Below are 26,456 nucleotides of genomic sequence, written 5' to 3'. Positions count from 1 at the left end.
TTCAAAGTTCAGGAACTTTTGGGGGTGGGACTTAGGCGCTGAACATGCTGATTGGTTGAGTTCACGCAGCATTTTATTTCAACCGGCATTTTTTAAAGTATTTCATGAGGTTCGTTCTGCGTTCAGTAAATATCAGTCTTGCTCTTTCTGTCCGATGGCGAGCGTTCGTCTCAGCCATCTCACGGTCACTGTCTGTAATAGCTGATAATAACTTACGTTGTCTTATTTTAAATCTAGCTTTGCGAGCTTTATAAGCAGAATACGCTTTAGTATCAGTGCTCGTCTCTTTTCTGCCGTTTTGTTAATTACCTCTTTAGTATTTGTTATCAAAGCAATAGTCTCACGTAGTCAGACCTTCAGAATGACGGCAGAGCTTTCATTTTGGTCAAGGACTGCCCAACAGGACGTTTGACTGACACATGACGCAACCAATCACAGTTCGTTTTGTTCCGCATGCTTTTGAAAATCCAGCGTTTCTCACAGTTCCGACGGCGTTCTTCTTCCATAAGGATTTTTGCCGTCATGACATTTGTTTCCAGGGCGGACCGTTAAAGAACACATCCTGTAGAATTCAACCAATCAGATGACGACTTTAAAACTCCTAAAATGTCTGAGGCTGAGACTATTAAAGCAATGAAGGTCTGTTTGTTTGGGTGTCGATTTCAAATATCAACAGTGTTTCTATTAAATCGCTTACAACACCTTTAATATATCACTGGGTAATATATCTTTAATGAATTATTGCAGGTAGCAAATTTGTTTCAGTGTTATTCTAATAACAAATCTGATATATAAAAGTGTCCCCTAGTTGTCCTCCCTTTAAATTTGATATTTCATACTTGTAAAGCACTAGAGAAACTGCAAATATCAGTTGTGAGTACCTGTTGTGAGGTCATTCTTACCTTTAGATACTGGATGTCTTTGGAAGAACTGAGTTCAGGGAGTCCTGCAGCTTTCATCAAGGCAAAAAGATTCACAAAAAGAGTCCCATTCCGGCAAAGAATCTTGTAGGCTTGTTCGCAGCACTCACGAAACCTGGCAAAGAGAAACACACATGAACTCTTTCCTTTTTCAGTTATGAGTTTTACATGTTCCCTTTTCCAACAAACCTTTCTATGTATTATTAGGTTACATATATATGTAGTCTGCCTCAAGGTTATAAGCAGCCAACGTTTTCCTTCCATGACAGGCATAAAAAAAGAAAAGAAGGAAGCCGTCTCAAAGCTTTTTTTGTGTGATGGTTTTACACGTTTTGAACATTTCATAAATAGTATACTATATTATAGAAAAAGACTAGAATGAAAAAACTCTAAATGAAACCCATAAAATACAAACTAGCTTTTGCAAACATTTTGAGAATTAAGACACTAATTATTTTGAGTTGTCTTTTTATAAAACGTGCACTGACCGTTCAAATTTCTCGCTGTTGTTGGTCCGTCCCTCCTGAATTACATGGACAAAGTCGTATGTCAGAATGAAAGGCACACGTTCCCTGTTGATCCCGAATTTGCTCTTGAAGTTCCCCAAAAAGTGGCCAAAATCTATGTGGAATAACTGTAAACAATACAGAGAAAATATCATTCATAACTTGCAAAATTATTTATGATTAAAAGACCTTGCATATGTGAAATAGAATGAAAAGTGCAAACCATATTACGGCACATATGGATGGCTGGTGCCATCTTGTGATATAATTTATGATTACACAGTGCTCGTGGGGCAATGCGTTCATTCTTACCTGACCCGTTTCCCTGATCATGATATTGTCACTGTGACGGTCCCCTATTCCCAGAACATATGTGGCTACACAGTAGCCTGCACAGGAGAGGGTGAATTCCTCAATGGCTTGATCCAGTTTATCCCTGAAAAATAAAGAAAGAATAATATTTTAATTCATAACCCATTCTCGTTCCTGCTACCTTCCTGTATGTTAACCAATTAACAAACAATTTCCACAGACACGTTTTTTTTAATACTGTACAAACTATAATTCTATCCCATAACCCTACCATCACAGAAAACTTTCTGCATTTTACATAAAAAACCCCCCGATAATTTATGATGATTTACAAACCGTTTTCCTCACAGGGACCAAAAAAAGGGACACAACGTAGGGAATATACTCTACACACACACACACGCGCACACGCGCACACGCGCACACACACACACACACACACACACACTCACTCACTCACTCACTCACTCACTCACTCACTCACTCACTCACTCACTCACTCACTCACTCACTCACTCACTCACTCACTCACTCACTCACTCACTCACTCACTCACTCACTCACTCACTCACTCACTCACTCACTCACTCACTCACTCACTCACTCACTCACTCACTCACTCACTCACACTCACACACACTCACACACACACACTCACACACACACACTCACTCACTCACTCACTCACTCACTCACTCACTCACTCACTCACTCACTCACTCACTCACTCACTCACTCACTCACTCACTCACTCACTCACTCACTCACTCACTCACTCACTCACTCACTCACTCTCTCTCTTATTCTGTTGGATATATAAACAACATACAAATGTAAACACACATACATAATAAAACTTCAACATCATAGCAAGCAACGCACTATGATGCATGCATAATTGTCCCTATATGCTGTTTATACATGACCTCTTAAAATTAGAGTGCAATAAAGACACACACACACACACACACTAATATATATACACACACACACATAAATCAAGATAGACGTCTGTCCATCTTCTCTCACACAATATATATATATATATATATATATTAGTGTTAGGCAATCAATTAATCGCAATTAATCGCATCCAAAATAAAAGTTTGTGTTTATATAATACATGTGTGTGTACACACATATATTTTTTTAAATATATACATTAATGTCTGTTTAATTATATATACATAATAATTATACACAGTACACACAAATATATTTATATATATACCCTGCATTTATAACCTGCACATATATATGCTGAGTCACAGAAGACTTTAGCACAGTGTTAAACATTTTCAGCCTTGTTTCTGTCAGATCATTTTCAGTCACTTTATGACTCAACCAAGACATTCAACATTAATATGCCGGGTGAATATGTAATGTGTCTTCCTGTTGAGCACTCTTTCCACATCAACTCAGATTCCATAAGAAGCCATACTAGAAATACTTTCAATTGGACCTTCTCATATCAGTCAAAAGTCATTCAATGGCCTTTGATGACAGACAATGTCTGAAATTAACATTCGCTGAAAAATTGGCAAATAAATAAAATTCCTCATGTCAAGCCATTGCAAACTCTAATCTTGTGCACTATGCTGCAAGTAACACAATGACCTGCGCTGTTACTGTAGTCATGAATGTGCATGAAAATCATGCAATAACATTTACAGGGTTTCTAGGGTTACATTTGTACCCTAGACACAGATACACTAAATATCTCATAAAATAATGCATTTTATTAATTATGACAAAAATGTCCCATACTCCGATGTAAATTATTCCTTCTGATATAGCATAACATTTACAGTAAGTGGACAACCAGTGAACAGAACTGGATATGTCCACAGGGGGCATATATATGTTTCAGACAAGCCATTAATGTCTATAGTCAACTGCACTCTCTAGTTTCAGAAGTTCAAGAGGTCATGTATAAACAGGATTCGTGAAAAAAATCATGCATGCATTATAGTGAGTCGCTCTTTTTTCCTCTCTTTTTTGGTTAGCCACATACACTTTGCTTTGTTAGTTTCCTAAATGCTAAAACATCACAGAATTTATGCAAAGGTCAGTCATGTCCGCAAGTAACCTACATAAATAAGTGCTGATGCCGAAGGTTAGTTTGACCCCAAAAAGTCCCAATACTCAGACTTCTCTACACTAGAGCCTTCCAGAAAAGGCCCCCCCCCCATTCTTACAAGATCTATGACTTGCAAAAGGAGACTGTGTTACACAATGCTACATGCTTTGTGGTTTCATCTTAGTGCTCAACGTGTATCCTTAGCTGTTATTATTACAAAACCATATGCACATCAAGCCACTCCGGTGGAAAACAAAATCAAATTGTAAACGCAGCAGATTGCAGGGTAAATTTACTCCAATGCTGCACCTTCTGCAACCAAACTGCACTTGATGTTAGACTATAGTTTCACATAAACCAAAAGGTCAAATGAGCAAAGAGAGGTTTGACCTTCTCAATTGAGGTTTGACAGAAGAAAATGGCATTCATGGCTTATGCAAACTCCACAAATTATGCTAAATTGGTCACTACATTACACATAGTTGCAGCGATCACACCACACTGGCTGTGGCGCAGTGTAAGGTTAGAGGGTTTGCTACTCACCCTGGGTTCTTGGATTTGAGCCAGTTGAGAAGAGCGTCCTTGTTGAAGGCAGCAGTGGCTGCACTGTTGCTATTGTTTCTCTGGATGTTTGCAATAGTGTCCGAGTTTTTCACCACCTCGATGAGACCCGTTTTATTCCCAGTTGACAGGCATCCGTAAGGCAGCATTCTGAGACCCAACAAATGAACACGGAAAGTATTAAAAAAAATTATATACATGTATACATATTTTAAATATATATATATATATATATATATATATATATATATATATATATATATATATATATATATATATATATATATATATATATATATATATATATATATATATATATATATATATATATATATATATATATATATATATATATATATATATATATACACACACACTATATATATATATATATATATATATATATACACACTATATATATATACACTATATATATATATATATTAGTGATGCACCGAAATGAAAATTCTGGGCCGAAACCGAAACCGAAAATTTAGGATGCACTTGGCCGAAAACCGAAACTGAAGTCGAAAATAGCTTCTTTTAAAAAAATTTAAATTAAATTTTTAACAATAAATATAAATAATAATAATACCGAATAATATTATTCTTCAAGTTTTATGTTCCATCAAATATAATTGTTGTTCAAAAAAAGATCCACAATTATCTGAATAACTGCACACAAAATCACAGAATGGCAGTGGGCCTCTATTCTGCTGCTGCATGTATACACTTTTTTACTTACATTTTAAATTGCTGGGCAAAACATCATATATTGCATCTTTTAGTGTTAATTTTGTCACCTATTTTTAATTTAGCCTTAGCACGTCTTGTGCCAAATGTATTGACACAGCCCTGGAAGTATTGAGAGCTCCATGAACCACGTGACCGCACGCGCCGCTGGGAGATGACAGGCTGCCAGCAACAGGAGTCTGAGACCTGTACTTGAGCAACAGCGCGAACTCTTTCGGATTATTTTGAACAGCTGAATATTCTATCTCATGATGAAAAAGTAGAGATGATTGTAGACGAAAATAAAGAGAGATTTTATCTTAGTTTTTATTTTATGCAAAACATTTTAGTCTTGTCTTTTTTTGTCAACAATAATGCATGTTAATTTAGTCTGCGTTTTTGGACATTGGTGCAGTCTCGTCATCGCCTCGTCTTCGTCATGGAAAAAAAGGTTGTTGACGAACATATTTAGTCTCGTCTCGTCTGACGAAATTAACACTATTGGTGTCTTCATCTGTAACTTTAAAATACTTCCATACCGCTGACATGCCTAATCTTTGATGTGCAGACGCGTGATAAAGGCCCGGGTATACTTCACTTACCGCGCCCGGACGCGTCACGCGCGCAGCCCTGTCCGCGCGTCTTTCAAAGTATACTACAGTACACAACGGATGCGCGCGGATGATCACGTTCGACACATGCGCGGTAAAAAAAGTGTCTATGCTCTACCAGACATCGGAGGGCAGCACTGAGTCCTGTCATCAACGGGACATTCGCTGGGCATGATCGGAGAAGAACTGTAGTGCATCCACCATTGCAACATAGTTTGGAAGAAACACTGAAGAATCAAAAATTTTCTCTTTTTTTCAAGTGTGTTGTTTTTAAACCGGTCTTTGCACACTCTTCTTCGACGGCTGAACACTGTGCTCAATACTGTGCGTATTGCCACCTAGTGGACTCTTCTGTACTGCTGGCGCATGCGCTGTTGCACGCGGACCGTCCGCGCGGTCTGAAAATTTGGGCTGCGCGCGGACGGGGGGTGTGCGGCCGGCCGCGAGCCCTCCGAGTGACGAAAATTACGTCATGCGGGCGGTGCACGAACGCGGACGGCCGAAGTATACCCGGGCCTTAACAGCTCGGTCGTGAGTGAAACCTAAGCGAGTGACGCACGGATGGGAGGGGCGAGTGACATACATTTTCGGTTTACGTTTTCGGCTGGGTTTTTTTTTTTCGGCCCGAAACCGATAATGCCATTTTTCGGTAACCGATAATGCCGAAATTTCGGTGCACCGGGCTGGGCAAATTAACGCGTTAACACGGGCGATTAATTTTTTCATAATTTTTTCACAATTTTTTAAAAATATTTAACGCAAATAACACAGCGTCCGTTTTTATATCCATTTTTGCCTAGCGTTACATGATCACGCTCCTATTCATGTAAATCCTTCCAAGCGCGACAAGACACAAGAGAACGCGCTGTATGTCAATGTCCTGTCTGTGTGGCTGCGTCTCATGTCAGAGGGACACTCTGACACAACCACACACACACACACTCGACGAACAGACAGACTCGCTTCAGTCTCCTGCTCACATCGAGTTCTCTTTTGCTCTTGAACAAACAATAACAACAACACAGAGAATTTTGAGTATTCTCATATTAGGAGTCTTAAATTAGTTAAATAACGTCTTAAATTAACTTAAAGAGTTGTGAGGAAATAAGATGCGCGGGACAGCGCGTGAGATCCGCGTCATGTTCGTCAGCGGCCGTTCTTAAAGTGGCAGGAGCACTAATGATGCCTGTCATTAATGTTCATCAAAGAACAACGGGAACAGAGAAAATTGTAGCTTTAAATGATGATTAATCTATATGTCACTTATTATTTATGCAGTTAAGAAAGGTGTTTGATAACTATTAGATTTCTGTATATGTCTAACAGGGAAGGCACTGGTAAAAATAACATTTATTATAATAGGGTTATGTAAAGATTGTTTTAAGTTCACTTAAATTAAAAGTTGTTTTTTTAAAGCCTAATAAATGTTGAAATTGGGAGCTTTCAGTTATACTGTAATGTACGTCATTAATGTTTCATAGAGACATCAGTGATACTGGCCTTCATTCATAAAAAGATGCCATTACAACACATATTTAAAATATACTGTCTACATTAATTTGGAGAGTAACTGAAATTATTACAATATCAAAATATTAAAACTTAAAACATTAAAAACCTGCGATTAATCGCGATTAATTACAGAAAAAAATGTGATTAATTAGTTTTTTTTTATCGATTCCCAGCACTATATATATATATATATATTTTTTTTTTTTTTTAATTCAGAAATAAATAAATAAGTCATTTGTAAGTGCTTATACATTGCATAACATTGTCAATTTTATGCAAATTAACAGCTTGACGAAACAAAGTTAACTATACAAACCTGAGGTCAAGACCTTCCGTTTTCCATAAAACATCCATTAGCTGAATCATCTGAAGGGTTAGCATATCCTGCCTCAGATCTAAAAAAAAAAAAACAGAGAAAAGGGTCAAAGTGTTTTTCAAATCACTAATTTACCAAAGCAAAAATGAGAAGAAAAAAAATGATGCGTGTCCCTTGAATGCAAGCAAAAAATTTGGCAATATGACTTTGTATCCATACCGTCTCCATTTTTGAAGATAATGCCCACAGTGTCAAATTTGTCCTTGTACATCAGCCACAGAGGTTTCATCTTTGAATCCATGAACTTACACTTGTCAGCGCTGAAACAAAAAAGATTAGCATCAAGAAACAGCACACATACAGACATGGTTGCAAAACAGGCTCTTTGCTTTTCTGGTAGCTGTTTTTACGTGACTTATTTGCAACGCATATGACCATTTAGTTGATTACTGAATTAAAATGATTGCTTTAGTAATATTACATCATGTCGCAGATTCAGTTACAGCTTAGAAACCTAAAACAAACTATAACATGTTAAAATTGCATAATGAGATATTACCTGGAAAAAAGTGTTTTGCACAATCATTCCAGTTATCATAAAATCTACATAGCTAAAAATCACACGCCATCTGTGTCATATTAAAGGGTTAGTTCACTCAAAAATTGAAATTCTGTCATCGTTTACTCACCCTCATATAAGTTTTTTTCGTCTGTTGAACATAAAAGAAGATATTTTGAAGAATGCTAGTATAATATGAAAAAAAATTAAACAAATACCAATATGAGGGTGAGTAAACAATGACAGAATTTTCACTTTTGGGTGAACTATCCCTTTAACCAGAGAAATAAAATAAAGTGTTATATTATATTATTATTAGATTAGAGTATATATATATATATATATATATATATATATATATATATATATATATATATATATATATATATATATATATATATATATATATATATATATATATATATATATATATTCATTGCATTATTAACATACAACATACTTATAGAGAACAACATGTAAATGGTACCAGAGTTCACACAGCATGATGCTTGGGTTGAGAGGGGAAGCGACCTCAGAGAGCGCTTCCATGTACGTGTCCTGTTTGATGCACACTTTCATGTCCTCTGTAGTCTGTATTCTGGTCGCCTTCTGACAGCCTGATTTCACAAAGTCATTGAGAGCCTTCATCTTATTCAGAGCCTCGTTCTGTAGGAGACAGAGTAGAAAATAAGTCTATACTGTGCAAATCCATATGAACACACATTCAATTCGGTGACTATCACAGGACTGAATTAAAGCATCTGACATTTAACAGGAGCATGATAATCAATATTTGAGAAGGCATGTAAAAACAGCTGCAAACTTTGAGCAGCATAGTGCAGTTCCCCTTCCTTCCAGTGGTTTGGCTATTAATAAACATTCAAATGAAGATGAATTCTGAGCACCATCACAGTGGAACTGCTGCTGAGAAAAACGTATTCCAGCACCCCTTACTATATTTATACATGTACATTCATGTGCTTGAAAGAACAGGCGCTGTTTCTTACAAGAAAAGGCACAACACAAAGTGACAATTACCAGAATGAGTAACTGAGAAAACAAGTCAAGTGCTAAGTTTGGGGGCCAAGTGTCAAAAAGGCCCCTGGAAAGCAAAAAAACAAGAATGAAAACATTTAGTAGTTAACATCGGGTCACAGCACATATGCAAAAAAAAAAATGTGCTAGAGACATTAATTCGCTTCTAAATAAGTGCAACAAACCTGCTTCATCAAGATCTTAATGTGATAGATGCACCCGCGACAGTATGCCTCCAGAATAAGTCCAAATCTCAAGCTGACTGAGGGCACGTGCATTTCTGACCTTTAGAGAAAGCCAAAACAAAGCCTAAATTACACGAAGAGGAATGGGGGCGCATCGCTGTAGAGCACTGTAGAAGGTGAATTTATACCTGAGGTGCCAAAACAAAAAGTGACCTATTTTCTTGTTGGCCAGGGCTCGCTCCAGCAAGAAACAGGTCAAGTCGCAATCCAGGTAGGATTCATACTTCAGAACCTGAACCAGTTGCAAGAGGTACTGAAAGAGTTCATCATCACTGTTGAGAAAAACAAACAAACATGAGATGTAATTACGAGTGTGTATGTAAAGTTTTAGCTCAAAATACCCCATTGATAATTTTTTACAGCATGTTAAAATTGCCACTTTTTGGGGGTGAGCAAAAATGCACCAGTTTTGGGTGCATCACTTTAAATGTAAATGAGCTGGTGCCTCCCGCCCCCATTTTAAGAAGAGGGCAGAGTTTCAAGACCTTGTGTTCTGTGTCGGGGGACAATCTCATCTCATAGAATGAAAATGTCAGAACAAAAACGCTCAATAGCGGTGTTTTCCCACTGGTTTATTGACGCGTGACGACACCGGTAATACAGGTATAAACGACGGGAGCTTTTAAAGTCGGCATGAAACGGAAGTTGAGATCGTGTTTTTCTCCTTATTGTGATGTATATCCGAGTGAAACGGCTTCTGAAATCAGAAAAAATTTAGGGCGAGGCTTGATTTCGTTCTTCGGGAATTGATTGGATCGTTGGAAGTTGGGCGTTGCTAACAAAAAAGAGACAGATTTGAAGTTTGCACTCAGTTGTGGAGAAAAACTTGATCTATCTCTTAAATAAATGTATTTTCTCTCTAAATATTTTCTACACATGTTACTGAGCATATTTCCTCACTTTTTGCTGGTTTATGCCACAGATTTTACTTATTTTAAGCCTTTTATGGCTTTATTTCTGTAAAACTTTTTCCTCAGCTCTCCCTTATAAGGGGGGCGCGCCGTAAGCGCATTCACACACACTGCATTCCTAAGTGCGAGCCGTCACGACAAGCTGTTCGTCCGACTTTATTGAGTAATTTTTACTTAAAAAAAGCTTTTATTTCTCATATATTTCTCTCTTTTTGTCGCAAGTACTTCTTGAAGAAGGTATTGTGTATACCGAGAAAAATGCACCTAACCACCATATTGTTACGATCAGTGACAGGTTTCTGAGAGGCGGTGCAGAAACGAGACAGGGGGCGATAACCCCGCCCTCGCGCCATAGCACATGACCGGGGGAGAAGAGGTTATAGAGGTTGAGCTTCTATAGGAATGAACTGAAAACACACCAGTAGACACACACCCTGAATGACAGTGCGGCCATACATGCGTGCGCACTGTGCGGCCGTGCGCATTTTACTTTCGGTTTAGAATAAGCGCCAACTCGGGGGTGGGTTGCTTGAATAAGTGGGTTTATTAGCCTATTATTCTTAAAGAAAACACAACAACAAAACTGTGACAAACTCACTTAAATACGCGCTTTTGCGTTAAGCAGACACGTTGAGTTTTTATTTGTAGTGTCTGTTCTCTAACTGTACTAAATTATTTCATTACTATAAAAAAAATGCGCCTGAACACCGGTAACACCGGCAACACCGACTATCGCAGCAAGCCTACTTCAGACCCAGAGAATAAATGCTGCATGGAGATAGGAACAGGCTTAGTTTTGTTTAATTACGGTTATAACTTATTTGTCATCTTGCTTTTACCCACTATTAGTTCAAGCCTGTTGTAGCGGACCCTATTATGTGTTTATTGTACTTCACACAAAAGATGAAGCGTCCATTTTAATCCAGAAAATAAATGTAAGAGCTGAATAAAACACAGTACAAGAATTATAGTCTTATCCATAAACACTCTCTCCCCCTTGCATTATCATCTGCATACACAGCGAATTACACAAAAGCACGCGTTCCATCTAACAGTAAACAAATATATACAGACCTTTTCAGGGGCTGCTTAATAAACTGGTAAACTTTATATCCGTAAAACAACTCTGATGAACTGTAATAAAGTGCGCACTCTCCCTTTCACTACTGCCGTGACCAGTAGGCCTATCACTCCGGAGACTGTAAGCTGGATGACGAACAGCTTTTTAGCAAACCCTGACTTGTATTGCGCAAACTTAAACAAACCTAAACCTACTCTGGCATCGAAACAATGGCGGACTGTGTACAGCTCAGGCGGATCTATGCTGAAACGACAGTGTCCGTCAACAGTCGTGGGAGGGGCCTGTGGAAAGTGAAGTCACTTTGCCCAGAATCTGCGAATGGCTTGTTCTGAGATGGCACTTATGATTTACAGGGATTAAAAAAAAAAGAAAAAAAAAAAAGCACTGGGTGGATTTTTATCATTATAAGCAGGGTGGTTGTGTACACACACTGCAAACACACATTTAAAAGTGAATTTTGCATAATAGATGCCCTTTATATTTAAGCAATTTTTAACAATCTGAAAATAAATCACCATTAACTCTTAAATTATCAAATTAAGACACGGCTCAATTCATAAATTAAATAAACTCTGTAAAAAAAAAGAAACGCCCCTTTTTCAGGATACTGTATTTTGAAGATACTTTTGTAAAACCCAAATAAGCTTTACAGATCAATATATTGGGAAGGGTTAAGATTTTCATGCTTGTTCAATCAACCATAAACAGTTTTTGCACATGCACCTGTGGAACAGTCCTTAAGACACTAACAGTTTACAGGTGGAATTAATGTCACAGTTCCAATGACTCAAGACACTAAAGAGACCCTTGTACTGATTCTGAAAAACAGCAGGAGAAAGACGCCGAGGATCCCTGATCACCTGAGTGAACATGCCATAGCCCTGCTGTAGGGAGGCATGAGGACTGCAGATGTGAACAGAGCAATAAACTGTAATGTAAGCCGCCTAAGACAGTGGAGAGAGGAAGGACAGCTGATCGTCCTTGCAGTGCCAAACCACGATCGCATACTTTCTTGAGTAGCTACTTATTTTGAATAAGTAAATACTTCACAACTGCTAAAAAAGTATGTTCTATATAGTATGATTGTATGAATGCATTCTGGAAGTACTACATTTGCCATGTTGTTGATTTATTAACTAAATCCACTGCCATTCACTGCCATCCTTGCTATTAACTAAATCCTCTGCAGAGGTGAGAGCTGATCCGTTACTGGTGAACGAGTTAAACTCTTTCTACGCTCGCTTTGATGGTAATCGCGGCAGCGCGACTCCGGCGAGTGACGCGTCAGAGAGAGTCCCTCAGAGCAGCAACGGTCACGTGATCTCTGTCTCGGAGGACGTGGTTCGGAGGGCACTCAAACGTGTGGATGTCAGGAAAGCTGCTGGGCCGGATGGTATTTCAGGTCGTGTTCTGCGGTCCTGTGCTGATCAGCTCGCAGGGCTCTTTACATCCATATTCAACGAGTCCCTTGCTACATCTGTTGTCCCCACCTCCTTCAAACGATCCTCCATCATCCCTGTACCTAAGATCAGTAAACCCTCTTGCCTAAATGACTATCGTCCAGTGGCTCTCACATCTTTAGTCATGAAGGTCTTTGAGAGACTCATTAAAAACAACATTTGCTCCTCCATTCCTGACACTTTGGACCCTCTTCAGTTTGCCTATCGTCCCAATAGATCGACTGAAGATGCCATTTCTCACGTCCTTCACTCCTGCCTCACTCACATCGACAGCAAAAGTGGGAACTATGTCAGGCTGCTATTTATTGACTATAGCTCAGCCTTTAACACCATAGTTCCCATTAAGCTAACACACAAACTCCTGGATCTAGGCCTGAATTCTTCTCTCTGCCTCTGGATTGAAGATTTCCTCACTGGCAGACCCCAGGCGGTGAGAGTAGGCCAGTTCACCTCCACCTCCATCACCCTGAGTGTTGGAGCTCCACAGGGCTGTGTACTGAGTCCCCTGCTCTACTCTCTCTACACCCATGACTGTTTGTCCACACACAGCTCCACCTCTATCATCAAGTTTGCTGATGATACTGTTGTCCTGGGTCTCATCTCCAACAACAATGAGACGGCATACTTGGACGAAGTGGAGCAACTGACATCATGGTGCCAGGACAACTGTCTCTCTCTGAATGTTAACAAGACCAAAGAACTGATTGTGGACTTCAGGAAGAGACAGCATCGGTCATACTCCCCTCTCATGATCAGCGGGACACCGGTAGAGAGAGTGAGCAGCTTCAAATACCTGGGTGTGAACATCTCCGAGGATCTGACCTGGACTACACACATCCAGACACAGGTGAAAAAAGCCAGGCAAAGACTGTACCACCTGCGCCAGCTGAGGAAATTCAGGGTTTCACCAGCCATCCTGAAAACTTTCTATCGAGGGGCGATAGAAAGTGTCCTGACTCAGTGCATCACAGCGTGGTACGGGAACAGCACCAGTCACGACTGCAAAGCCCTGCAAAGAGTGGTGCGCTTATCCGAGCGCATCTCAGGCTCAGCTCTCCCGCCTCTGCAGGACATCTACACCAAACGCTGCAGAGGTAGAGCTACTAAAATCATCAGAGACATTAATCACCCTGCAAACTCTCACTTCACCCTGCTGCCATCTGGTAAGCGCTTCCGTAGCCTGATGGCAAAGACTGAAAGACTCAGGAGGAGTTTCTTCCCCCAGGCCATCAGACTCCTGAACTCAGTCACGTGACTTCACTTCACCCCGCACACGCATAAACATACGGTTTTTTAACATTAACATCCACATACTGCAATTGCACTGCACTTTACTTTCCTATTGTTACTGCGTAACAACCTGTAATAAACCTTGCACATTATACTTCTTTATATATACATATATATATATTTTATGTTAACCACTTATTTTTAAGTCTACAGTTTATCTCACTTATCATATCCACATATTTCTTATATTTTTATTTTATCTTATTTCCTATTTTTATCTTTACTTGATTTATTTATAATTCTACTTATGTTAATACTTTTTATTCTAATTTTATTCTATTTCTATTTTAATTTCTTGTAACTATTATTTGCACTGTCCATGGAGCGGACCTGTTTACATTTCACTGCCAGTTGTATATTGTGTATATAACTGTGTATGTGACAAATAAAACTCTTGAATCTTGAATCTTGAATCCATTCACAAATCCTCTCCCATGGCCTCATGGGATAGTAAAGTGTCCATCGTATGCACACTTCAGAATCTCGCCAGAAGTAGTAGGTAATCCGGGTACTTTTGCCTACTTTTGCCTTTTAAGAGAATTCGTGCCAAATGTGCCGCACGCTTAGGGTTGGGTACCGAAACCCCAAACGTGCTTTCGCACTTTGGCTGGCCCTGAGCCAGAGACAGACATGCTCAGCGCTCGTCACATATCACAACTATTCAGTGTTTTAAACCACATAATGTTTATTTTAGGTTTCAGACATTTAAATGCTCATTGTCTATGGAAGCGGCAAAACAATCCTTTCATACAGTTATAACTTGACTACGTGTTTTATTCATATCAGATACACATTATATAGTAACTATATAGTTTACTCTATTCTTCTCCCAGTTCAGCGGTCACTTACTTTCATGTATTTCGTGAGACGTGAATGAATTTATGTGATGTAAATCCAACAGATCCGATTCTCTGAGGCGCAAACTAACATGGCGCCGCTCATCACGCAGTCTAGATCGACTAACACACATTCACTCACACATATTTGAAAATCAGAATATCAGATAGTTCATGACATAGTTAGCAAGTTTGTGAATATTTGGAATAAAAAAGAAAAAGCGAAATAAACCCAATACAGCTGAGCTATCATACAGCGCTATTGTGGCAGCTGTGTGTCATGTGAGAAGCACGACGCGTCGCCATGGAAACAATAAGGCGATGCGTTCTAAAATATTTAGCCAGAGAATATGGTCATATTTCTGCAAAATAAAGCTGAAGCTGGTTTGTAGCATACCAAGAATACAGACGACTGCTGTTATTACTGTAACTGTTTTTTAGTGTTAAATTAGGCCTGTTGTAGTTGGGTTAGGTGGCTTTAGTTTTACTGTGAATTTGTTAAGTAAATTGTGTTTTGTATTTATTTATATTTATATATTTAAGTATACTTTAAACTTGTAATAAAGTTTTAAATTTAAATAATAATACACATTTTTTTATAAAAAGCCATTCTTTAATCTCATCCACCTCGTTTTGTGGCTCTTCTTTTTTTTTTTAAGTATCGGTTCAGGCACTGTTTAGGCACCGGTACCGTTTTAAAAGTATCGGTTTGGCACCGGTATCGAAAAAACCCCAAACGATACCCAACCCTATGCACGTGTCCTTAAAAGGTGAAGCCAAAATGCCTTGATCGCCCCCATGCCATTGGTCCAGGTATAGCTCATAAACCCCGCCCCCTCCATGACCATGTAGTCTAATGGGACGCGAGACAAACTAAACAAAATCAAATTACACACTTCAAAAAAAAATTCCAAAGATGGTTTCTGTCATTTTATAGCCTGGATGCCAGCCGAACTTAGCCCCGCCCACAACATTTGAGGTCAGGCAGTTCGGTCTGGAATTGATCCGTTGTGGAGCAACTATGCCCGAACAGGAGCTGTTTCGGACCAATGAAATTGTCAGGGCGGGCTTTAGACGATGATGGACAGATGATAAACAGTAACGTAAGCATCCACGTCACCAAAGAGCGATTGGGTTGAATTTGTTTGCATTCACCTTAACTATTTCTCTCAGAAATTACGATCATGTTGGTAAGTACTCTGTGAATCCTTAAATTATTTTTACAACATCGGCAAATATCGTTTACACTCACTACTTCCAGCGTGCGTGCAGACAGGGTTGCCAAGTTTTCACAACAAAACCCGCCCAATTGCTACTCAACACAAGCCCAAAACAAGCCCAATAGTTTCCCGGGGGGTTTCTACGGAAAAATCCATGAGTCCATGAGGATGAGATGCACTTTAGTACTTAAAGCAGCTGGTGGGCACACCACATACTAACTTTTGATATTGACCCCCTCTCTTTTCACTGTTCGTCAAATGTCTGCTAAATTTGTTCAGTTTCATCTTTTTTTATGTTCATATAAAAATATATATATATATTTTATTTTCACTATTATTAATACAATTATTAATACAATGTTGCAATATTTACACCTGCAAGGGTCATTTGAATATCTGTACAAATGTTAAAAGCAATACGAATAAAGATGTTTTTTCCTCCGATTTTGACATGTATGCAAGACAGAGACAAGCAGACAGATCTCCCGCATTTTTTTTAAAGCTCTCAAGACAAGGTGATGATTAGAGAGGCAGTGCCACCCACCTCAACTTCCTGAGGCAGCGGATGGTGAAGGAGCGGACATGAGGGTCAGGGAAACTGTAGTCTAGAAGTTCTAGAGCATGTAGAGCTGGCAATTCTGTCCATTTCCTTAACAAACCAACCATCTGAGAAAAGAAAAGAAAATGCAGGGGGAGTGTACAAAATCCTCTCAATCCATGAAGTTAGAAAAATAAGCATTCTGGGTGGTGGTAAAGAAATAGCAAATCAATCCTGAGGCAACAAATCAAACCATTTTTATCAGTGTTATCTTTAAGAAATTTTTTTATGTAATTTAATTTGGGAGTACTTTTCCTTTTTTATTTTCAACAAATGAGCTTTTTAACAATGATGACATGAAATAAAAGGACAAATGCTGTTTTTATTGTGCTTTATAAATAAATGACTGATTGATTAAATATTCTTCTTTATTTATATTTTTATGAATTATTTTGTTTCTCTTTTTTGGACACTTGTTTGACTTTGCAGTACTTCTTTACCTGAGACTAAATGTCTAAATGACTCAAATTCGTATACAAACTTATATATGGTACTCCTTGAATATTTCGATGTTCACTGCCTGAAAAGAATCATATCCCAAGGAACCAGTGGTTCTTACCTGAGCCACATCCTCGTGTTTGTTCCACTTGGTGATGAGGAGGAGTTTGGGGAGGCTCTCCGGGTATCGCTGCCTCACTTCTCCTCGTAACTTCCACAGAAGCTCCTTCTCATCCTCAAAGAACTCTGTGTAGTTTTTATTGTCTACAATTTCTCTCAGTTTCATGTTCTGAAAGAAAACAGTCAATTTCGTTAGAGATTAAAGACTACTAAAGTAGTTTTAGCGTCTCTAGCGATATGAATAAATCATTGGAAAATGTTCAATGCTTTAACAAACCACAACTCCTCTTAACAGTGCTGTAGACATACAGGCCCTAATGCAGTGCGTGACTGATCTATCTGTATGATTCGCCTCTGACAGAGAAATGAATGCAATTTCTCACCTCTTCTTTTGTAGCAACAACCTTTTCACCATTCAGACCCAGTTCATTTAGCTAAAAAAAAAAAAAGGAAGATAATGACTGAGCATTTATACACCATTTTCATAAATGTACATATATTGCATAAGACATTACGAGAAGAACACAACCATTAAGGAGAACCACAAAAAAGCACCTTTTCGATTGGAGGATAATACAGGGGGTGTGGCCTGATGTTGGGAAAGCGAATCAGGAGACCAGCCGTGCTGTCTATGTTTGGATTTTTCTCCACGGTGCCCATAGGATTCAACAAATCACCTTTATCATCTGAAAATAAAGTGATTGACCCGTTAAGACCTAGATTGAGGTCCCTAAACCAAAAAGAACTATTCAAAATAAGGGAACATAGATAGTCTGCAATACTATATAATCAGTCCTGTGACTCTGTACTACAGAATCCCTAAAATATCTTGGTGATCAAAGGTCATACCAAAAGAAGAATCTGTAAATAGCATTAACTATTGTTCATTTTAAAGTACCTGGGACTGATGGCCATGTGGACATAGAAAATTCTCCAGTCTTTAGCTGGTCCTTGTAGTCAAACACCATAGTGTTAACCCAGGCCAATGGGCAGTCCTGTGGAAAGAGGGGTCATTTGGAGGTACAGTAACCATATTGACATTGCACTTAACACAATAGTAATTTTATGTGGGAGGTGACATTGTCATCTAAACAACACTGTACACTAATGTTTCAGTTGTGGGAGGTGACAATTTAACTGACTAACCAAATGTTCCAGTCACAGCACAGCAGCAGTGATTACCGATATACCAATAAAACAAATCTAATACTTCGCATGACTAAGTATAGTCCATTGTCAAGTTCAGTGCTGTTATTAGTGCAGACAGATATTTCTGCATTCACTGAAAGATTTTTGGAAGGGGTTTGTGAAAGCTTAATAAATCATGCAATTGTTTAAGCCAATTTAATGCTATGAAATATATTTGAGAAAAAGTAATATGGTCAAATAAATAAATAAAAGTTTGCTGCAAATAGCTGCCCATTTAAAAAAGATTTAACAAAAAAAAAAATCCAATTCAATTATCAATATATCAATTAAATTTTGCCTAAACTGACATGTTGACGGTATATATTGATACACGTTTTTGAATCTTAAACATGATTCAGAAGAAATTATTTATAAATTACGTAGATAAGTTTGAAAATAAAGTTAAGAAAATAAGTTAAAAAAATAAAGATTATTATTGAAATCCAATATAAATCTAGAGATAAATAATTGTACAAACTGTTGAATCATAAATTTCTAATCCATAAGATTCATTAGTCAAACATAATACATAGGTACAGCAAAACAAGGGTTTCCGTCAGGACAATGAAGGAGGCATTTTTTTATCTTTAAGTCTCACAACCATGTGGACTTCTTCTCTAGTTCGCTGAAAGAGAAGTAACACTGAAAGCAGAAGTGGATGCGTTGGCGTTGAGCCACGGCAGCCCACCATACACACACACACACACTTTGACACCTGGGAATTTCAACATTGCGCCTTCATTTGTCAATGCACGCTATACTTCAGAGACCGGGCCAAGAAGAGACGGGCTGATGAGTTCTGATTTGACATCAACTAACTTGGGTTACTCACATGAAAGGTATAGTTCACCCGAAAATGAAAATTGTGCCATCATCTACTCACCCTCAAATTGTTCCAAACCTGTATGAATTTCTTTCTTCTGCTGAACTCAAAAGAAGATATTCTGAAGAATGCTGGTCCCTACTATGGAAGTCAACTCTTTCGTTTGGAGTAATGATGACAGAATTTAAATTTTTGGGTGAAGTATCCCTTTAAGCAGGCAATGGACCACAACATCCTGTCACAAGGGTTGAAATAATATGGCATCTTTACTGATTATACTAGCAATGATCTGTATGTGTATTTAACTTGGAAACAACATTCACTGTGAATGTGTTCGGTATCATTGCATGTCAAACACTCCAAGTATAGCATCTGTTAGGTGTCTCATCTCTCGTCAGTCAGCCTGTTGGTTGCTAAGTGACTTGTTTTCTGTTGAAATGAACTGAAACATACCGCTCTTTTGTTTTTCTTCTTGGTAGGGCGCTTCTTGGTCTTCTCGATGACGCCATAGAGGGCAAAGCAGAGGCGGCTCATACGAGGCAGGTCACTCACGCTGATGTCGAACACTAATTTCTGGTCCCATACAGGTTCAGAGCAAACGCTGACCTCATTACTGGTCACCACTTTGCACAGGAGCTCGCTGCCATGGAAGAGGCCAGCCTGAACCACCAGCTGACAGAAAGATAATGATGGCAGAGCGGGAAATTAGTCTTAAATCTGCCTTAAAGAGTACAGTTTTAAGGAAAGGGAACATACTTTCCTTTCTTTTTTTAAAATAAAAGAATGTATGAATGAATGTAGTGAATTATGAGGAAGTACATGAGTGTCTGGCAGGAAAAGCAAGTTAAGGAGAGCAACTTGTTACACAGGTCAGTTGTCACAAGGAATGTTTTCTCTAGCAGTGGTTTTGTTTGTTTGTTTGTTTCAAAACAAAACAGCTCAAATCCCTCTTAAATTAGCTATAATTTATACTTACAATAATTGAACGTTTGTGAACTCCAAACTTAAACTTTAAAATATAACTATATTAAGATATTTAATATCTAATATAGATATTAAAAATAACCACAAAAAAAGAATAATAATAATAAATGTCTGGTTGGGTCAAGCTGTCACACGTTTTAATTTCATTCAATTGATTGAGTTTTATATTTTTTCTGTTTTATGGATCATTTGATCCATTACAATTTAATTTATTTTATTTAAATGGCATTCCCATTGTGACAACCTCCCAAATATAACGAGAGAACAGGTTAAACTTTATTTTTTGTAAGCAATAATGATGGAAACATTTAATAGTTTTTTTTGTAGTACAGGCTTTAAGATGTGCCTATACAGATTACAGAAATTAAACTAAGAAATATAGATAGTGAGTGACAACAAGTCCCTGTCTTTCCTATAACTGTACCATTAGTTCAGAACACAATCTTTCTCAATTTAGCTCAGTCATGACTGTGTTTAAAACCCACCACAGTTTTAACTTACTACAGCAGAGCACAAATAAATTGTGTAAATACTTCCTTCTAAAGGAGGCACAATGTAAGATTTTGGGTTAAAATATCCAAAACCCAATAGAACAATGTTATATATTTTGTTGACTTGTGAACTTACATTATCCCAAATATTTCCAAGAACGTTTAAATCCAAAGAAATCAACTATTTAGTGAAAAAGCACACGTCTTTGCATCGGCTGTCAATAACGTCATATCTGCGCTCAATTCAACTTCCATAGAAACCATTGAAACACTAAAGACGCTTTAATACATTTTGCGTTTTATTAGACAGGTGAGCAACTGTTTGAATACTTTTATCGACAGAAAACTAAACATTGTTATATAGCTCAACACAGTTAGTATTACTGTTTGAATCTTGTTTTCTTAATTTACCGCGAATAACACATTCAGCATTTATTAATATGATATTGTAATATTGATCTAGCTTACTGCAGAGTGCTAAAAGTGTCTCATAGCAGCCACCGAGCGAACGTTATAACGCAATTTTCAACACACTCAAACGTATTTTTAGTATGATCGTTTTCACCAAGAAAAACAGTGCTGCGTTAGCCCACAATTTTAATTTGTCCGATAAAGTGACCTTTATGAATAGTAATTCAGCACTGTTTTTTTTAGAATAAAATAAAATAATGGTAATTTAAGCGATCAAACGTAACTGTAACAAAGTTCAAGTTCAGGGAAGAAGATGAACGTTAAACGCAACTTTAATTGTAACTTTAATCAAAATATGCATAAACAACAAAGCGAAATGAGCAGCAGCGGCCGACTGCGGCATATAAGCATAATAAAAACAGCAAAGTTGTATGCTTCATACCACAGTAACATTAATAAAACTTTAATACATTAGCTCATTCATTCATTCGCCTCTAGTGGCAAAAATTACATACTGTGCCTTTGAGACTGAAACAGAATATACCAAATAACAAAACTTAAAAAAGGTGCTAAAACAAATCTCAATTCAGAGATATTTGGCAAGAGATAAGCAAAAATTGGCAAACAATAAATACTGAGAATAAAGCAAATAGAATACTATTAAGAGCAGAGAAATGTTTATACGCATCAATTCAAATGCCTGAACCTTCATTCTGACATTGATGAAAGCCAGAAATGATTTATTAAAGTGTGCTCTAAAGAAAAATTGCAACATGTACAAGTTTTTGCATGGTAAAATGCTTTGTCATGCAAATACATTTAACATTGTGCACTACTTCAATAATTGTACCTCAGGCTAGATTGGAAAAAAAATCCAACCAGTCCAGCCTACATACGTTTCTCATGAATTTTTTAAAATAGAAACAACCGGCCAATGTCTGTTGACTTCTCTGACAAGCAAAAAGGAGATGCAAGTGGTAAACATAAGCAACAGTGCTGGCCTTTTCTAAGAATCTAGGCCCAAGAGAGAGAGCCGTAAAGCCAGATAGTCACTCCCCACTTCCTGTTTTGATGTTTCACTTAACCGCTTCTGATGAATTATGGGAAATATGTGGTCAGGGTCACATGACCACAGTGTTCATGATTTCACCCCTCACTACCTGCCACAGTTGAGACGCTAAACAACATAATGCACGTCCCACTAACAATATACAAATGCTGACAGACAAACAAACATACAGTTTTACCTTCATGCCCTCATCCGCATTCACTCGGCTACCCTGTAGAAGGTATATATAGAAAGGCTCCTGGATGGACCAGAGTGAAGATGTGTTTTGCTGTTGAGAAGAAAATATATACGTAACATTTTTAAACATATTTTCTTCGTCATATCTTCGTATTCACATTGCAAACTAAAAAAGCGAGTGTGGGAGTACGTCTGTGCACGCATTTGAGCGTGCTTGCCAATTACAGAGAAAACAAAACCAAACTAAAGGAGGAACTAACATGTGTATGAATCCAATGTTGCGAATGTAAACCAAGCAGTGAATTTGCTCAGTATCACTCTTTCATCTAATAACGGAATATCATATATATCAAAATGTACAACCTTAGTAGTGTTGGGGAAGTTGATTTGAAACTGTAGATAGCAAATTTAAATTGTTAGCTACACCACAAACTGCTAACAAATTGTAGACTATATTAAAGTTATTTTAGGGGGTTATATCTTTATAAATGCGTAACTCGCATAACACAGGCTACAATTGATTTTTTTACAACCAAAGCATTTATTTGCCACAAGAACAAGGAGTTCTCCATTAAAATGACTGCATCAAATGTATTAGATTAAACATAGCTTATACATTTGCACTGAATGCAAAACATTTTTTATATTAATTAATAAAAGGATGTCTGTGCAGTCACTCTAGTGATCATTGCTTAACTAGTCCATTTAAATGAACTCTCCAAATGAACAAATTCACTAAAAAAAATCATAGTTCCCAAAACAACATGACGAAAATGATCAATGAAGCGTTTTGTCACCCTTCACATCTACTGTTCGAAAATGTCAACACACAAAAAAATGTAACTATTTTACGAGGCGCCATTACGAATTTGTATGATGTGATTTGCACGGAAACATAAACACGAAAGTCTACACCTAACTCTTACTGTCTTTAGGGCAGTAGATCTAGATCATATTAAAATAAATATTTATGAGATTGCAAAAATTCATAACAATTAGCCACCAATTCGCCAAAATCAAGAATAGTAACGAATTGCCATAAGGCTGTGTCCACCAAAGTGTTTTTTCACGCAGCTGGCTGGCGTATTCAATTGACCTATCGGTAAGCCCCTCCCCTCGAACGCAGATGAGCCAAAGACAGTTGAGTATTAGTTGCGCTGGGACCGGAACTCGGACATCTTTAGGTTTCAGCACCATAGAGAAACATTGGCAAATCCGAAGCTCTCATCGGTTTGATGGTGTTTATGCTACAAAAACGATGTATCTGGGATACTGTAACACTGATTCCAGGTATCCTGAGAGGATTTTCTGGTTGTCATACTCTCATTAAGTTACTATTAAAGTTAGTGATTCCCTGCTAACATTCAAACCAAAATAACTGTTCTCACATCATGTTTTAGGTCAAAAAAATACATTTCTGTGAGTTTAGATATGTTTAAGGTCTACATTATCTGTCTTACTAAGGAGGGACTCCTATTTTGATGAGTATTGTAGTCTACGGAGCGATACGGGCAGTGAAAGGGAGAGCTCACACTCCCAGTTTATCGGAGTTGTTTTCAGATACAAATTTTACAGTTTATTAGCACCCCTGAAAAGGCATAATGTCTGTATGTTTACTGTGATTACTGTAATTTGCTGTGTATGTTAATGATAATGCAACGAAGAGAGAGAGTATGTGAATGAGCCGTTAATACGCACTTCTTATGCAAATTGTTTGTTCATGGTGATTTGTTTTCGAGTGAAAAATGAAGCAATAAACTTAATAAACCATCATTTAAGTTTGGCCATCAATCGGAGAGGGTCCGCTACATTCTGTGTCCAAAAATTATTTGGGATAAGGTTTTCACACTGACACTGTCATTGTAAGACAGTTAGCAACAGTAACTAAGGGGGGTGGGGCTTACCGATCAATTGTTTTCAATGGGAGCGCCGCGTTTTTAGAACGCCATGAGCGGTAACGAGGCGCTGAGCGAGTATTTCACGCTCAAGGGCTGAGCGTTCAGCGTTTTTTTACTGGTCGCCGATAGTTGAAGAATGTTCAACTTTGAGTAAAGCGCAGAGCTCATCACTGTCACTTTTCACCCAGCCGTCAAGTCACAGTGGAGGAGGGGCGGGGCAAATACCACACCAACCAACCGCCACATTCTGCTTGTACTGTACAACGTCAACAGATGACAACAAGCAGTATAATAACGGAACAAAATACTTTAAAACAAGAGCCAGAGCAAATACTTTGTAGAAGCATTTTTCTATAGAATCAATACAGCAACAAACTATCTGTGAAATGAGATACTGGTAACACTTCCGCGAATATTCCGTATCATAATGATTCATAACAAACAAAGAGTCTCAATTGAAAAAAAAAAGCTGCGCTGCCAAAACGCTCTCAAGCGCCCACCGCAAGACGTTTTCAGCAGAGCGCCTAGCGTTTTCAGTCGGCTAAAAACGCTTTGGTGGACACAATTGTAAAAATTTAGCTTGTTTTAAAAACAGCTGAGCTACTGTCATGCTAATGAAATATTCATTAAACTATTAGAGTTGATAAATTTCATTTTTTTTATTCCAGAAGCCTATACAACTAGGACAGAAAAAACATTTATGCTCCATCTCATTAATTCAAAGCACTTCCATGAAGGGGGTCACAGATGGCCAAAAAGTCACCATGGGTAAATGATTGCAAGTATGTCGCATTGCAAATTGAGTTCACAGAGGTTGAAGTCTACAACACAAGCTACAAGAAGAAACCTGATAAGTAGTTCCTCTGTTAATAACAGTTTGTGTTCCGGTGTAAAAGTGCCTTCTCACCCTTTTCAGAGGCAGCGGGGGCGGTTTGGACTGAGCACGGCTTCTGGATACCTGGTTACTTAGGCCACCCTGTTCCTCCTGGTACTTGATGATGGCTGAATGATGCACCACAGTCAGGTGTGGGGTAAGACCTCCGTGCAAACATGCAAAAATATACTGCGAGAGAAAAAAAGAACAACATAAAATAAAGAAAAATAAAGTTGTTTTGGGAGAAACGTGCAAACCATGCCCTGAATTCATCTTCTTTCCATAATTTCTTGTCATCTCTCTACTTTCACGATCAATAAAATGACAAAAACTCCCAAATATTCTTAAATAAAAAAAATGAATGAGGTACAGCACAAGATTAAAGTTTTTTTTTTTTTTGTGAACAGACACACATAGATAGATGACAAGGGACGGAAATGGTAGCCGAGGTACAGATGGTTTTATCAGTTCCTGTTTTCCAAAATATAGACTATAAAGACTGGACCAGATCCAGTACTCCTCGACTAATCATCGTCAGATCCTGCGGCCTGTTCATTTAGGTAGCGTAATGCAGCTGAAATCACATTATCCTCAATGTAGTTGATGTTTTGAAGGCTGGTAGAGATGTATGACTCATCTTTGCAGGTACAAGCAGTTTCTAAATCAACAACTGTTTCAGAGCTGTGAAGTCCTACTATGAATTCAAATCAAGGCCTCTGGAGAGCTTGACAAAATTTACATTGCAGCAAAATGGAATAAAACTCGCAAAACAATAAGACAAGGTATAAACAAAGCAGGCATTAGTGAGATATGGGTTTTATGTGCTCGTCTGGGTCGTAAATGAGCTCTAAGTTATAAATTACGCACTACTAAATATTTTTGCGTTGCACCCAAGCGGCAGCCAACCGCTGGCCGCTAGAGACTGGCTCCAAAAGGGAGTCAAATCTGTATCTCTCCCATGTTAAAATTCCCAACTTTACAGCAGAAAAAACATGTTTACAGCCTGGTACAAAACATGGTTTTGGTATATACAGCTAATTTTGCCCTTCGTGACAACTGTGAGAGGGGTGAATATATTTTTTTTTTAACTCATCCGTTTAAATTATATTAAGCCTTAAATATGCATAATTAAGGGCATGGCCACTTAAGTGCACTAGGCAGGCGTGGTTTCAGCAACCAGTCACCTCAACTCCACCCA

General features: G+C 38.1%; 1 protein-coding gene across 2 annotated transcripts in view; it reads right to left on the bottom strand.

The window, feature by feature from the left end:
• The window catches only part of pik3cd (phosphatidylinositol-4,5-bisphosphate 3-kinase, catalytic subunit delta), a 36,516-nt gene that overhangs the window by 2,734 nt on the left and 7,326 nt on the right, over positions 1-26,456 (bottom strand). For both annotated transcript variants that reach the window (XM_079803157.1, XM_079803158.1), the window contains exons 6-22: positions 25,292-25,447; positions 22,488-22,577; positions 19,808-20,026; positions 18,242-18,338; positions 17,899-18,029; positions 17,727-17,777; positions 17,345-17,512; positions 16,732-16,853; positions 9,518-9,661; positions 9,330-9,429; positions 8,597-8,775; positions 7,770-7,870; positions 7,551-7,629; positions 4,362-4,529; positions 1,739-1,862; positions 1,409-1,554; positions 903-1,035 (exon numbers count right to left, since the gene is read on the bottom strand). In XM_079803157.1, coding sequence (XP_079659283.1) covers positions 903-1,035; positions 1,409-1,554; positions 1,739-1,862; positions 4,362-4,529; positions 7,551-7,629; positions 7,770-7,870; positions 8,597-8,775; positions 9,330-9,429; positions 9,518-9,661; positions 16,732-16,853; positions 17,345-17,512; positions 17,727-17,777; positions 17,899-18,029; positions 18,242-18,338; positions 19,808-20,026; positions 22,488-22,577; positions 25,292-25,447 — 2,208 coding nt within the window. The remainder of the gene's footprint in view (positions 1-902; positions 1,036-1,408; positions 1,555-1,738; positions 1,863-4,361; positions 4,530-7,550; positions 7,630-7,769; positions 7,871-8,596; positions 8,776-9,329; positions 9,430-9,517; positions 9,662-16,731; positions 16,854-17,344; positions 17,513-17,726; positions 17,778-17,898; positions 18,030-18,241; positions 18,339-19,807; positions 20,027-22,487; positions 22,578-25,291; positions 25,448-26,456) is intronic.

Source organism: Gobio gobio (genome assembly GCF_949357685.1).
Source record: "Gobio gobio genome assembly, chromosome: 21".
Taxonomy (NCBI): domain Eukaryota; kingdom Metazoa; phylum Chordata; class Actinopteri; order Cypriniformes; family Gobionidae; genus Gobio; species Gobio gobio.
This window is presented reverse-complemented; position numbering and strand designations above follow the sequence as displayed.